General features: G+C 34.4%; 1 protein-coding gene across 1 annotated transcript in view; it reads right to left on the reverse strand.

The window, feature by feature from the left end:
• Positions 1-12,780: 12,780 nt before the first annotated feature.
• The window catches only part of LOC139870625 (uncharacterized), a 42,999-nt gene continuing 41,141 nt past the window's right edge, over positions 12,781-14,638 (reverse strand). Inside the window, exon 5 of the mRNA XM_071858406.1 lies at positions 12,781-12,828. Within this exon, the coding sequence (XP_071714507.1) occupies positions 12,781-12,828 (48 nt within the window). The remainder of the gene's footprint in view (positions 12,829-14,638) is intronic.

A 14,638-nucleotide genomic window follows, 5' to 3' on the forward strand; every position in this document is an offset into this window, starting at 1 on the left:
ATTAAACCCTAAAAACTAAATAATAATAATAAATTTATATCTGCGTAATAAATGCCTCTGATTTGGCTTGTCAGAACAGCTCATGCGACCGCATGGGTTTTTGTCTTCTGGGTTATGCGATCGCATGGCCCAACAATTCCAGAATTCATTCGGGCTTCGAACAGCTTCGACCCGTTTAATAATTTTATTAATTATTTTGATTTCAAACTTTTTTTTATTATTTTTTATTTTTGTAACTGTTACATAATATTTATAAAAATTTAAAATAAACTTATATAAAAACACTTATTAAGTTTTTTTATTATAAACTAAAAATAGAAAATTAATTTTTTTTAAAATTATAAAAACTTTTTAATTAACACTTTTTATATATATATATATATATATATATATATATATATATATATATATATATATATATATAGTATTTTTTTTATTTTTTATTTTATTTTTTTATATAAATAGAAAATATTTTTACAAAATTAGAGATAAGAATTATAGCGTAAAAATATAGCGTTTCGCAGGGTCCCTGGCAGCGGCGCCAAAAACTTGATGTTATGCGAGGTGTATACGAAATACTATTAATTTTTACAAGGAAATACTATTAAATATGATACAATTTTACACAAGTTATTTATTTATTTATTGAATGGGATATACCTAAACCTTGCTACAACACTTATAGGCAATGTACCTAATCGTAGAGTAGTGTAGTTTTTAGTAAGTCCGGTTCGTTCCACAGGGAGTTAGCTGAGTTTAACACTATATTTTTTTTACAACTATATTTATATAAAAATATATAATTATATATAGTAATATTATTATAAAAGGGGGTTTTTACCGTTTAATGACCGGCTTGTTGATTTTATATTTTAAGCGTAAAGATAAATGACGATAATATAAATGACAGAATTTAAATTACGATAAAGTAAATTGCAGTAATTAAAATGACAGTAAATAAAGGTACGATGAAATATGAAATAAAAATATTATGCTTATTTAAACTTCCGTAATCATGATGTTTGACGTGTTGATTTTAGTTTATTACCATGGTTAATTGTCCTTTGTCCTGGATTATTCAATATGTCCATCTAGTTTTGTCCATAACAGTCCATCCGTCATAAATATAAAGTGCGAGTGTCCTCGTCAAATTATCCTTATATCCGAAGTCAAATATTCTAACTAATTGGGGACTTAAACTATAATTACACCAATTTTCCTTGTATATAATTCACCCCTGTTTTAATAAGTCCATTGACTATTAATCCATTCCCGTGTCCGGTTAAATGAACGATTATTAGTACTTATAAATATCCCGCCCATCGTGTCCGATCGAATGTATATGGTTATTTATAGGTACGTCCAATTGTAAATCTTTATATTAAATTAACGAACTATCATTCAATTAAACAAATATAAAGCCCATTAATAACCCATAGTCTAATTTCCACAAGTGTCATTCTTTTGTTCAAACCCCAATTATGGTACAAAGTCCAATTACCTCATCTTTAATATTTAGCCCAACATCATGATTACTTCAATTTAAATAAGCATAATAATAACTTAGTTACAAGACATTAATTTAAAAAGGAGAACATAACTTACATTGAGTATTTATCGCGTAGCTTTACACAGACAGAACTTCGACTTGAAAACCCGTAAAATAAATGTTACGCTACCCAAACTTGTAGAAATGTAACCACTAAATTAACCTACTCCTACTCCTAAAACTAAATTACATAAAATAAAAATTAAAAACTGAATTTGAAAACATAAAAGAGTGTGTTTGAAGCTCGAGCACAGGCCTGGTATTTATAGCATTTTGGCCTGCTACAGTAACCCATGCGATCGCATGGGTTTTATGCCTATTTCCCATGCGATCGCATGGCTGCCAGATCCAGCTCACATATTTTTGTCTTTTAATTTGCCGACGGTTTTAATAAATATATATATAATTTTAAGAATTATTTATATATTATATTATATTTATGTGCATAGTTGACTTGTAATTTTAGGTCCGTTGCGTCGCGCGTTTCTTCTTGGCTCAGGTCCCGGTTCCGAATTTTCGAACGTCCTTTTGTACGATTTAATATCGTGTACTTTGCATTTTGTAACTTGTACTCTTGTGATTTTTAGACGTTTCTCATCAATAAATTGAACCACTTGGATTGTACTTTGTACTTTTTAGCTTTTTGGTCGTTTGCGTCTTCAAATCGTCGTTTTCTTCGTTTGTCTTCGCACTTATTTATTTAAACGAATATTACATAAAAATAAAACAATTACAACTAAAAGCTTTACATATTGGAAGGATATTGTGCCTAAATATATGTTCATTTGGAGCACTATCAGAATATTTTCAGGTGGGTCCCACCTGGTGAGAGATTTTTTCGGCTGTATTCAGAAAGAAGGAGGAGAGATGTTGCCAGCTGGTCCACCTTGTCATCCACTTTTGTCCTTGGTCTCCTAACCCTGGACATAATGTACATGGACGCTTGTGTAATCCAAATTCATAAGTCACCCATCAGTAACTTATAACTCGTGAACCAGCAAACGGATACAAAACCCGAATCCACACAACTGATCCGACCCGATCTCTTGACCCAACAACAACCCAATTAAATATTTAACACTGTTAGTCCTTTAGTTAACTGTTCCAGTTAAGTCAGTTAATGGCTGTTAAATTCCAAGGGACTTCCAGTGCAAAATTTTGAAATCTTTTTCAGAATTTTCACTTTTGGTCCCTCAACTTTCTAAAAAATTAATTTTTAGCCCTGAACTTTGGAAAATTTACACGTTTGGTCCCTAAAGTTTCAAACTTTTCACTTTTGGTCCCTCAAGTCTTGTGAATTTTTCAGCCATGGTCCTTGAAGCATGTAAGTGACTATACTTTTCAACCATGGTCCTTTATGCTTAAAGATTCAACAAAATTGCCATGAAACAAAGGAAGTTTATCTTTCCGAATTTGATTCAGAGACTCGATTTAACCCATGAGCTTATGTGTTTGTCAACCAACAAAGTCAATTTATATCGACTGATGTGTGTTTGAGATGATTTGAGACGTGATTGTATCGAGAAGCGCAAGAGAGGTGATTAGTGCCGGAAATATATATTAAGCTTACACGTTTGAGAATTTAGTGACTCACTAGGTCTTGCATCATGATTATTCTGACCTGACTTGGTTTACACGCCAGAAGTACCAATGCGACATCACGTGCAGTTTTGGTGTCACACGTATCTTATTTTGATTCGTGCATAGCTACTTTAGATTTTTAATTGTGGGAGTATTTATAAGATGCATAATCAACATCGACCTACTCAAGCGTTATTGATAGTGAGAGAAGATGTTTACTGAAATGTCCCGTTGCGAGGTTTTGACCTCTATATGAGACGTTTTTCAAAGACTGCATTCATTTTTAAAACAACCATAACCTTTATTTTATCAATAAAGGTTTTAAAAGCATTACGTAGATTATCAAATAATGATAATCTAAAATATACTGTTTACACATGACCATTACATAATGGTTTACAATAGAAATATATTACATCGACATATGTTTCTTGAATGCAGTTTTTACACAATATCATACAAACATGGACTCTAAATCTTGTCCTTATTTTAGCATGCAACATCGAAAGCTCTTAGTATTCACCTGAGAAGAAACATGCTTTAAACGTCAACAAAAATGTTGGTGAGTTATAGGTTTAACCTATATATATCAAATCGTAACAATAGACTACAAGATTTCATATTTCAATACACATCCCATACATAGAGATAAAAATCATTCATATGGTGAACACCTGGTAACCGACATTAACAAGATGCATATATAAGAATATCCCCATCATTCCGGGACACCCTTCGGATATGATATAAATTTCAAAGTACTAAAGCATCCGGTACTTTGGATGGGGTTTGTTAGGCCCAATAGATCTATCTTTAGGATTCGCGTCAATTAGGGTGTCTGTTCCCTAATTCTTAGATTACCAGACTTAATATAAAGGGGCATATTCGATTTCGATAATTCAACCATAGAATGTAGTTTCACGTACTTGTTTCTATTTTATAAATCATTTATAAAACCTGCATGTATTCTCATCCCAAAAATATTAGATTTTAAAAGTTGGACTATAACTCACTTTCACAGATATTTCCTTCCTCGAAAATAAGACTTGGCCACGGATCGATTCACGAACCTATATAAATATATACATATATATCAAAGTATGATCAAAATATAATTACAACCATTTTTATTATGTTTTAATTATTTGAGTGTATTAAGTCAGCTGTCCTCGTTAATAACCTACAACTAGTTGTCCACAGTTAGATGTACAGAAATAAATCGATATATATATTATCTTGAATCAATCCATGACCCAGTGTATACACGTCTCAGGCTAGATCACAACTCAAAGTATATATATTTTTGGAATTAACCTCAACCCTGTATAGCTAACTCCAACATTACTGCATATAGAGTGTCTATGGTTGTTCCAAATAATATATATACATGGGTCGATATGATATGTCAAAACATTTGCATACGTGTCTATGGTATCCTAATATTACATAATATATTAGAATACATGTATAATACAATATAAGTTAGCTAGGATATGATTTGTATAGATTTGTTAAACATTTCCCGTAGCTAAAAAGATCAAAAATATACAATCTTGTTTTACCCATAACTTCTTCATTTTAAATCCATTTTGAGTGAATAAAATTGCTATGGTTTCATATTGAACTCAATTTTAAGAATACAAACAGAAAAAGTATAGGTTTATAGTCGAAAATTTAAGTTACATGTCAATTACTAAAGAGGTAGTCATTTCCCTCGAAAGAACGACATCTTGATGACCATTTTGAAAAACATACTTTCACTTTGAGTTTAACCAAGATTTTTGGATATAGTTTCATGTTCATATGAAACATCATTTTCCTAGAAGAACAACTTTTAAATCAAAGTTTATCATAGTTTTTAATTATCCAAACCAAAACAGCCCTCGGTTTCACTACGACGGCGTATATCCAATTTTATGGTGTTCATCGTGTTTCCAGGTTTTAAATCATTAAGTTAGCATATCATATAGATATATAACATGTGTTTAGTTGATTTTAAAAGTCAAGTTAGAAGGATTAACTTTTGTTTGCGAACAAGTTTAGAATTAACTAAACTATGTTCAAGTGATTACAAGTTTAAACCTTCGAATAAGATAGCTTTATATGTATGAATCGAATGATGTTAAGAACATCATTACTACCTCAAGTTTTCTGGATAAAACTACTGGAAATGAGAAAAATGGATCTAGCTTCAAAGGATCCTTGGATGGCTTGAAAGTTCTTGAAGCAGAATCATGACACGAAAACAGTTCAAGTAAGATTTTCACTCGAAATAAGATTGTTATAGTTGTAGAAATTGAATCAAAGTTTGAATATGAATACTACCTTGAATTATAAAGATAACCTACTATAAATAACAAAGGTTCCTTGATCTTAGATGATTACTTGGAATGGATTAGAAAGCTTGGAAGTAGACTTGCAAACTTGGAAGTATTCTTGATTTTTATGAAACTATACTTATGGAATTTATGAAGAACACTTAGAACTTGAAGATGGAACTTGAGAGAGATCAATTAGATAAAGAAAATTGAAGAATGAAAGTGTTTGTAGGTGTTTTTGGTCGTTGGTATATGGATTAGATATAAAGGATATGTAATTTTGTTTTCATGTAAATAAGTCATGAATGATTACTAATATTTTTGTAATTTTATGAGATATTTCATGCTAGTTGCCAAATAATGGTTCCCACATGTGTTAGATGACTCACATGGGCTGCTAAGAGCTGATCATTGGAGTGTATATATCAATAGTACATACATCTAAAAGCTGTGTATTGTACGAGTACGAATACGGGTGCATACGAGTAGAATTGTTGATGAAACTGAACGAGGATGTAATTGTAAGCATTTTTGTTAAGTAGAAATACTTTGATATGTGTCTTGAAGTCTTTAAAAAGTGTAAGAATACATATCAAAACACAACATGTATATACATTCTAATGGAGTCGTTAAGTCTTCGTTAGTCGTTACATGTAAGTGTTGTTTTGAAACCTTTAAGTTAACGATCTCAATTAATGTTGTTAACCTAATGTTTATTATATCAAATTAGATGTTAAATTATTATATTATCATGATATTATGATGTATGAATATCTCTTAATATGATATATACATTAAAATATCGTTACAACGATAATCGTTACATATAAGTCTCGTTTCATAATTCTTGAGTTATTAGTCTTGTTTTTACATATGTAGTTCATTGTTAATACACTTAATGATATATTTAAATATCATTTTATCATGTTAAATATAGTGTATCAATATCTTAATATGATACATATGTATTTAGTAGACGTTATCATAACGATAATCGTTATATATATCATTTCGAGTTTCTTAACTTAGTAATCTCATTTCTTATGTATATCACACATTGTTAATATACTTAGTGAGATACTTACTCATCATAATCTCATGTCAACAATATATATATGTCTATATATACCACAACATGTAGTTTTTACAAATTTGTAACGTTCGTGAATCGCCGGTCAACTTGGGTGATCAATTGTCTATATGAAACATATTTCATTTAATCAAGTCTTAACAAGTTTGATTGCTTAACACGTTGGAAACTTTTAGTCATGTAAATATCAATCTCAATTAATATATATAAACATGGAAAAGTTCGGGTCACTACATTTACTATTAACTGAAGCATTGATATACAAAGTTTAGTGGACAACCTCCTTAGTCCGTTGAACTTAGTTAGTAAGTGTTTAAGTAAAGCACTTGTGTTATGTGAAGATTAGTGGGGCAGCCAAGAGCATCTGACTATTTATGGGCCAACGACGTGTTTAATTCCGCATCGTCCGTGTAAGATGAGTACACGAGATACGAGTGTTATGAAGTATTATTGTGGGGTAATCAGATTCATCTGATTATTTATGGGCCAAAGCATTTTAAATTCCCAATTTCGAGAGTTCCATTGTGTGATGGAAGCTGGTTGTGGAAATTCCGCTGGATATAGAGCATGTGTTTGAGAAGATTCCACTCTGTCATGAGAATTGATGAGAGTGATGCGCAATCATGAGATACCAGATTGATGATGTGATAAATCAGATAAACTGTGGATCGGATTTCTCTAATATTTTGCCCATTACAGTAGGCAAGTTGTGATGAAGACATTTATGCTTGAGCAAATTATTGAGAGAATGGGATACATTGAACGATGAGAAAGAAGATTCTACAGTCAAGATAATTTGAGAGTGTCTTTTATCTGAAGAGTTCGTCAGAGATGGTAATCTGAATGACTGGTTAAGTTAGAGATTCGAAGAAGTTTCTACATCATATGGGGAGTTTGACGATCAAGCTACCAAACCAATAGCCACTGATCGACTACAAAATCATTGGGACTACATGCGGGAGCCAATGATCGAGCTTTAAAGATGAGCCCATGTACTTTTAAGGGGAAGCTTCAGAGTTTCGACACTTCAACTCAAGTTAAACAAAGATTGATCTTATTTCAGTCTTAGGGGGAGTACTGCTGCAATTGGTTCTGTGGGTAAGTGCAAGTGGATTTGAAGTCTATTCGAAAATATCAAACGACAATTCGTAAGGTGGAATTTCAATGACTAAAAATTGTTGAGGTGCGAAGTTCTGTATTACATGCATTCAAGAAGATCTTTAATGAAACCTGAAGATTCAGAAGACCCGGTTCCACTGCAGAGACTGACTGAAGATTGCAAGAGGTGTTTTCAACGACTTATCGACAGCAAGATTCGCCAGCAATGTCCAAGGGGGAATTGTTAGTGCACGAAATGGAGTTGTCCATGGCTGTCGAACAACCTGAGAATGGTTTAGGTCTACGTTGTTCACCTAGGGATGTATTGAACAAGAAAACTCATGTCGCAGGAGCATATGTGACCAAATGTTTATTATTGGTCAAACACACGAGTGACAAATGTCACTCGTACGTGTGATACTGTCAGGCGTACAGATGAGCACTGAAACGTGCGTGTGAGCTGACAGAATGGGCAGACCTATAAATAGAGTTTTCCTTGTTCTTGGTCATTTGAGGTTTCCACCAAGAACACTAGAGTGTGTGTGAGGTGAGTGCTCCTCCTCTTCACCATCATGGTGGAGAGGATCCATGGTGATTTGATGCTCCAAACACCATGGAAATGAAGATTTGATAGCTAGATTAGTATAATCTCTTATTGTAATCGTTTATCAAGTTTATTACAATTAATCTTGGCTTGAATCAGCTGTGTTTATTGTGTTCATCTCATTATTCATCATGTTCATCATATTTATCACTTTTATGCTCAAATTGCTAATCGAAGCTTGTTCCTTGATCAAACGGTCCTAGCAATTGATGCACGGGATCTAACATTGTTGATGCATTTTATGTAAGTCCCTAGACATCTAGCCTACGTCCATTGTAGGTACTTCAGTTTATGGGATACAATGATCGCTCGTTATTATCCTATCTGTGTTTGTATGTGGTTACAGGTACTGTAGGAACGCGATATGGATGTTTGACTATGTTAGACTTAGTCAGACGTGCGAGTGAAGTCTCACTCGTACGGCTGACAGGCTCATACGCACGGTTAATTCTGAGCTAAGTCACAATTATAACCTAAATGAGATGACACCAGTGAGTGATCACCCGTACAGCTGATGAAGCCAACTCATACGTGTGATGGATGACGCGTACGGGTGAGTCAATAGCAGAGGTATATAAGTGTTATGTTCTTCATTTTAGGTTAAGTCTCTCTCACACACACCACTCGGATCTGGAAAACCCTAATTCAGTTCCCTCTCAACCCAAATCACTCCAGGTAGTGAATAATAGCTCTAGGCATTAATCTAATCACACCCTTGTTGTGGTTTAACTAATTTAATCCTAAAAAGCTCCTCATATTCACTAGTTATGGTTTGATTCACTAATTCCGCCTTTGTGTGAATTAAACCTGTCAATTTTGAAGTTCCTAGTCATGTTTCATCATTGGTATCAGAGCTTTGCTTGTGATTTCAACATCATCTAGTGATTTTTGGTGATTAATGAGTTTATTATTTGGGTTTTTGAGTTAAAAGTGATTTTAATCAAAAATGAATCATTTTTACGTGTGTAATTGTTTTTAGAGAGTGTGTTTATGTTAGTTTAGTGTTAATCCAGCTATTGGACGAAGAAATTGAGGTTTAGTATCAATTTTTAAGGTTTTTGGGTAATTTAAGCGGAACAGCAGTTCACACGAGTGGGTCAATTTTCTTGATCACACGCGCGGTTGACTACACGGTTGACTGTCACTCGTGAACTCACATGCACGGGTTAGCATAACCTTTTGAGGTTAAGTGACTACAGTCTGATCATACGAGTGATCACGCGGTTGACAGTGACACGTACGAGTAATCACATGGGTGATTTTCACTCGCACATTTGAGACTTTGTGACTGGTTCTTTTGGTTAAGTTGTGAAACGTACGATTGAGAAGTGACACGTACGCTTAAGACTGTGACACGTATGGTTGATACTATCACACGTACGGTTGATATCCTGAACCACACGGTTTACCTTTGGTAAAGTTTTCAAGATGTTTAATTCAAACGACTATGCGATAGCTGCACCTTTAGTTCAGAGCATTACGAATATGACTCAACGATTACTTCTTGCTGAGAGTGAATCAGGAAGTGGTACGAAATGTCTGAGGTAAATGAATATGGATAATTATTCTACTTGGAAGTCGAGATTTAAGATATGGTCTGATGGTCAGGACACGAAATTTTGGAAGTATATTGAAACTGAATTTCAATGGCCAAGTTCACCTATGACAAATGAACTGTATACGTTATATAATATGCCTTCGGAAGAACGTGATGAGTATAACTTGGAAAAGAAGATGTACTGTAACTTGACAAGTGCTCTTGATGGTCCAATTTTTCATCAATTTCGGTGTCACGATAATTAGTTCAAGATATGGGAAGCACTTCGTACCTTCAATGAAGGGAATTCATCTTACAGAACAAGAAAAGGGTTAGAACTGAAAGCTGAGTTTGATCGTTTTCACTGGTAAGTTGGAGAGTCTATTATGGAATTAGTTGAAAGATATCGTCATTTGCTGGCTAAAATACACAAGCATGATGTAACCATTGAAGAGAAAGACAAAGTAACATGTCTAGCTGGAGCATTACCGTTAGAATGGAATGGTTTCGTATTAACTATGAAGACCAGTGGAGAATTAGCTACTGATACAGTGAACTCGTTTATTGCAAGACTTCAGGAAGAAGAACTAGAGTTGTTAAACAAAGTCAAGAGGTCTAAACAAGTTCAAGACACGAAAATGTATTGTCCAAATGGTTATACACCGCCTAAGTCGGCTTTTACTACAAACAATCAGAATATGTATGTTTTGAATGTAAGCAGTGCACCTATTCAACAAACGTCGTATCCACCACAAGTTTCACCATGTTCTCTCAATACTCAATCACAGCCTACTACCAATACTACAGAGTCATCTACACCGATTGCATCAGATGTTCTTTCTGCACTTAAGATCGAGAACTTGAGAAAAGCTGGAAAAGAAAAGATTAGTGAAGATATAGCTTTATTGTCAAGCCTTGTTAATTCTTATGACAGTTATCTTGATGGTCGTGTAGGCAACATTCATCTAACAACAGAATATTATCATCAGCTTGATAAAGATGAAGCAGAAAAGATGGATATTATGTGGGGAATGGCAAATCTTGTGAGACGAGCTAGAGATTACGAAGAGCGAACTGGAAAACCAATCAGTCTGACCAAAGATACAAAACTGGTTTTTAATATGAATTCTGTTACTTGTTACAACTGTGGAGAATTAGGTCATTTTTCAAGACAGTGCATAAAATAGAAGAAGCAGGGTAATCGTAATCCGTTCAAGAATCAGAACTACAGTTCTCAGAGTCAATCTACAAAGCGTGAGATTTACATTACTGATAAAGTAAATGAAGCTGATACAGCTGAGGGTCCGAACAAAGCTTTAGTTGTCATTCATGGAGACGATGATGATTGGTCTATCAAATTGAATGTTGATGATCAACAACCTAAAGCTAACATGGCCAAGATTTCGGAAGAAAAAGAAGACTGTGTTATCGGTCAAAGTATAATTGAGAAGCTGACTGCTCGTGCTGAAAGAGCTAAAAAGTTATCATGAATCATTCGGAAAGAGAAGATTCAAAAGATGGTTAAAGATAAATTCAAGAAGGCATGTGATTCAGTTCCTCGTACACCTGAATCTGGAAGTATTTCACCAACATCGTTAGAGGTCTACTACTTCAATAGTTGGAAGGATAACTATGGTGATACCTCTGTGTTTGAAGAAACTCTAGAGGCTAATCAGAGTGAAGAGACATTGGTTGATTCTAATACGGAACTAGACAAATGGGGTAAAATGTTTGGTGCTGAATTGGAAATGTTAGTTCTTTTGGGTGAAGGTTTAGATCTTGAGAGTGTAAGTTCAGATGTTGATGATTCGGACAAGACGTCAGAATCAGAGGTTGAAGATAAATCTGATCATACTGGAGTAGATCACTCTGAGTTTGAAGCATTGAACAAGCAAGCAGTAGATTTACTGAAGATGTGCTTATTAGAAAGTGATCTTGAAAAGGTTTCCGGTTTGACAAGAGCTAAGGATATTTGGGACAGACTTGAGCAGATTCATTTGGGTAAAGATGCTGATACATCAGAGTTTCTTACAGACTCGTCAGAATCAGAAGATGAGCTCGATGATGGGAAAAAGACAGATTTCTTTGCATTTATGTCTGAGACTTCCTCATCAAATAACGCTCAATAGGTATCTTCTGATCCATCTACTGTTATTGAATGTGTTAAATGTGCTGAATCTAAGGTAACAATAGATAATTTAACAAAGGCATATGCGGAGATGAAAGAAAAATGGCATGCTGACCATGTGACCACTAAGGTTGAAAATAAATTGAAAGAGCAAATCAAAGTTTATAAAAAACAACTTCACCATCTTAAATGTTATAACTTTGACATAAATCAAGCTTTAATTAAATGTGTTGACACAATTAATGAACTAAAGAAAGAAAATGAATGCGTTAAAGCTGATTTAGAGGCAATTTCAATCAAAATGAAATGTTGGGCAAGTGCGTCACAATGGAATACATTAATGGTGGAACTTAATGACACCAAGGGAAAGGGTATTGGATATAGTTCTGCATCTCCTCCTTTTCAGAACACATTTATTAATGCTAACGTAGTTGATGGTCGACCAGAAGATTGTATCCCTCCTAGTTAAGAAGATTATGTTGAAAAGAATAAAAAATGTAGTTCAACTAAGAATACAACTTCTGATGATACTGCTGAAGGTGCTCTAGATCGTGAGGAAGATAGGAAAACTGGGTTAGGAGATAACTCTAAGTCAAGTAGAGTTAGAACACCGAAAGGTCCTGTTAAAATCTTGAGAAATCCTAGATTTGCTAATAGACCGGTTCCTCCTGTTACACCGACACCTGTTCCAAGAAATAAAACAAATGATTCTCATGTGTTAGTAAGAACATAAGATCCATCATCTTCAAATTCTAATAACTTGTATGACTTTAGAGGACATAGGGAGTTTCGTCAATGTTTTAGTTGTGCTATTTTTGAACACATTGCTGCTAATTGTCCTAGAATATATAGATCACCAAGACAGAAGATTGACCTCACATATGATGATCACGGATCATCTTATACTCATAAAACAGGTTCACCTGTTAATGATGAAGTTCATGTTAAAAATCATACGACAAAGGTTGTCTATGGAGAGTATAAGAGAAAGAACGTCAATAGGTCAATTTCTCCTGTGAAGATTAAGGTTCCTAAACAGGATACTGAGGCAAGAGTTGCCAAATCAAGTGATCATAGTAGAGCTTTTGAATCAAAGGCACGACCGCCTTCGCAAAAAGCTAGTCGTCGAAGATACTTTTCTCGTACCATACCACGAGCTAATCGCTCCGAAAATGAGCAAAATGTGAAAAACCAGAAGATCAATTTTACTACTTCTAAACTGTCTAAGTTTACGGTTTCTAATGATGAGATTCCACCGGACTCAAACGGGAAATGGATGGAAGTTCAATCTATGGGTGTTAATGGACAACCTACAGCCGTCCGGGCGTGGGTTCCCATTATCAATTAATTTTCTTAATGTGATATGCAGGAAACCAGGGTACCTGCAAACAACACCTGGATAGTGGATAGCGGCGCTTCGAGACATATGACTGGACAGCTATCTCTTCTTTCGGATGTACACCCAATTACGGGAGGTTATGTTACATTTTCCGGAGATAAAGGAGGTCATATTTCAGCTCAAGGTTTATTGAAGAATGAAAAAGTTAGTTTCGACAAAGTGAACTATTGTCAAGAGCGTGCAAACAATTTGTTGTCGGTTTCACAAATCTGTGAAAAATCTTTCAAGGTAGCATTTGATGACGAATTCAGCTAAATTTTGAAGCCAGAGTTTGTGATTCCTCCTGAAATGATTTTGATGAAGGCTCGTAGACAAGCTGATTTATATATGCTAGATATGAATGTTGCTACTTCAACTGCTGAACATCATCAAGCTTTTGTTTCTAGAGAGACTGAACAAGATTCTATTACATGGCACAAACGCATGGGTCATTTAAGTTTTCGGAAGATGAACCATCTGGTTCACAATAATCTTGTAGAAGGTGTTGATCTTCGGTCTTTTTAGATTCCAGGAACATGTGTTCCATGTAAGAAGGGTAAGCAGAGCAAGAAAGCTCATAAACTGGTGAAGTATAATCCAATCTCTGCTCTGCTTGAAACACATGGATATTTTCAGTCCAATTCGTTTTGAAAGCATTGATGGAAGTAAGTATTGTCTGGTGGTAACTGATGATTATTCAAGATTCTCTTGGGTAATGTTTTTAAAAGAGAAGTCTGACACATTTGATAATTTAAAAGTGCTAATCAATCGATTAGAAACATGTTTTAATCTTAAGGTAAGGAAGATTCGATGCGATAACGGTACAGAATTCAAGAATCAGTATCTTGCAGGTTTTTGTATTGAGAAAGGTATCAATATGCAGTTCAGTTCTGCATACGCTCCTCAGATGAATGGTGTTGCTGAAAGAAAGAATAAAGTATTGATAGAGACAGCTAGAACAATGCTAGCAGATTCGTCGTTACCTGTTCATTTTTGGAGTGAAGCTGTTAGAAATGCATGTTACACTATGAATCGCGTTCTGATTGTTAAACGACTGGGTAAAACTTGCTATGAGCTATTGCATGGGAGAAAATTGTCTTTGAAGCATCTAGAACCATTTGGTGCACCCTGTACCATTTTGAAAAGAAAATCAGGAAGTAAGTTTGATTCAAAAGTGGTTACTGGATTCAAAAGTGGTCACTGGAGTATTTCTTAGGTATAGTTCTCCTAACAAGCGAGTTTTTAACAATGAGACAAGATGTGTTAAAGAATGGTCTGAAGTTGACGTCCAAAGGAATCATATGAAGAATGCTCTGAAGAGTCATCCTTGGATTTATAACTATGACGAGCTGATT

Source organism: Rutidosis leptorrhynchoides, chromosome 10 (assembly GCF_046630445.1).
Source record: "Rutidosis leptorrhynchoides isolate AG116_Rl617_1_P2 chromosome 10, CSIRO_AGI_Rlap_v1, whole genome shotgun sequence".
Classification (NCBI taxonomy): domain Eukaryota; kingdom Viridiplantae; phylum Streptophyta; class Magnoliopsida; order Asterales; family Asteraceae; genus Rutidosis; species Rutidosis leptorrhynchoides.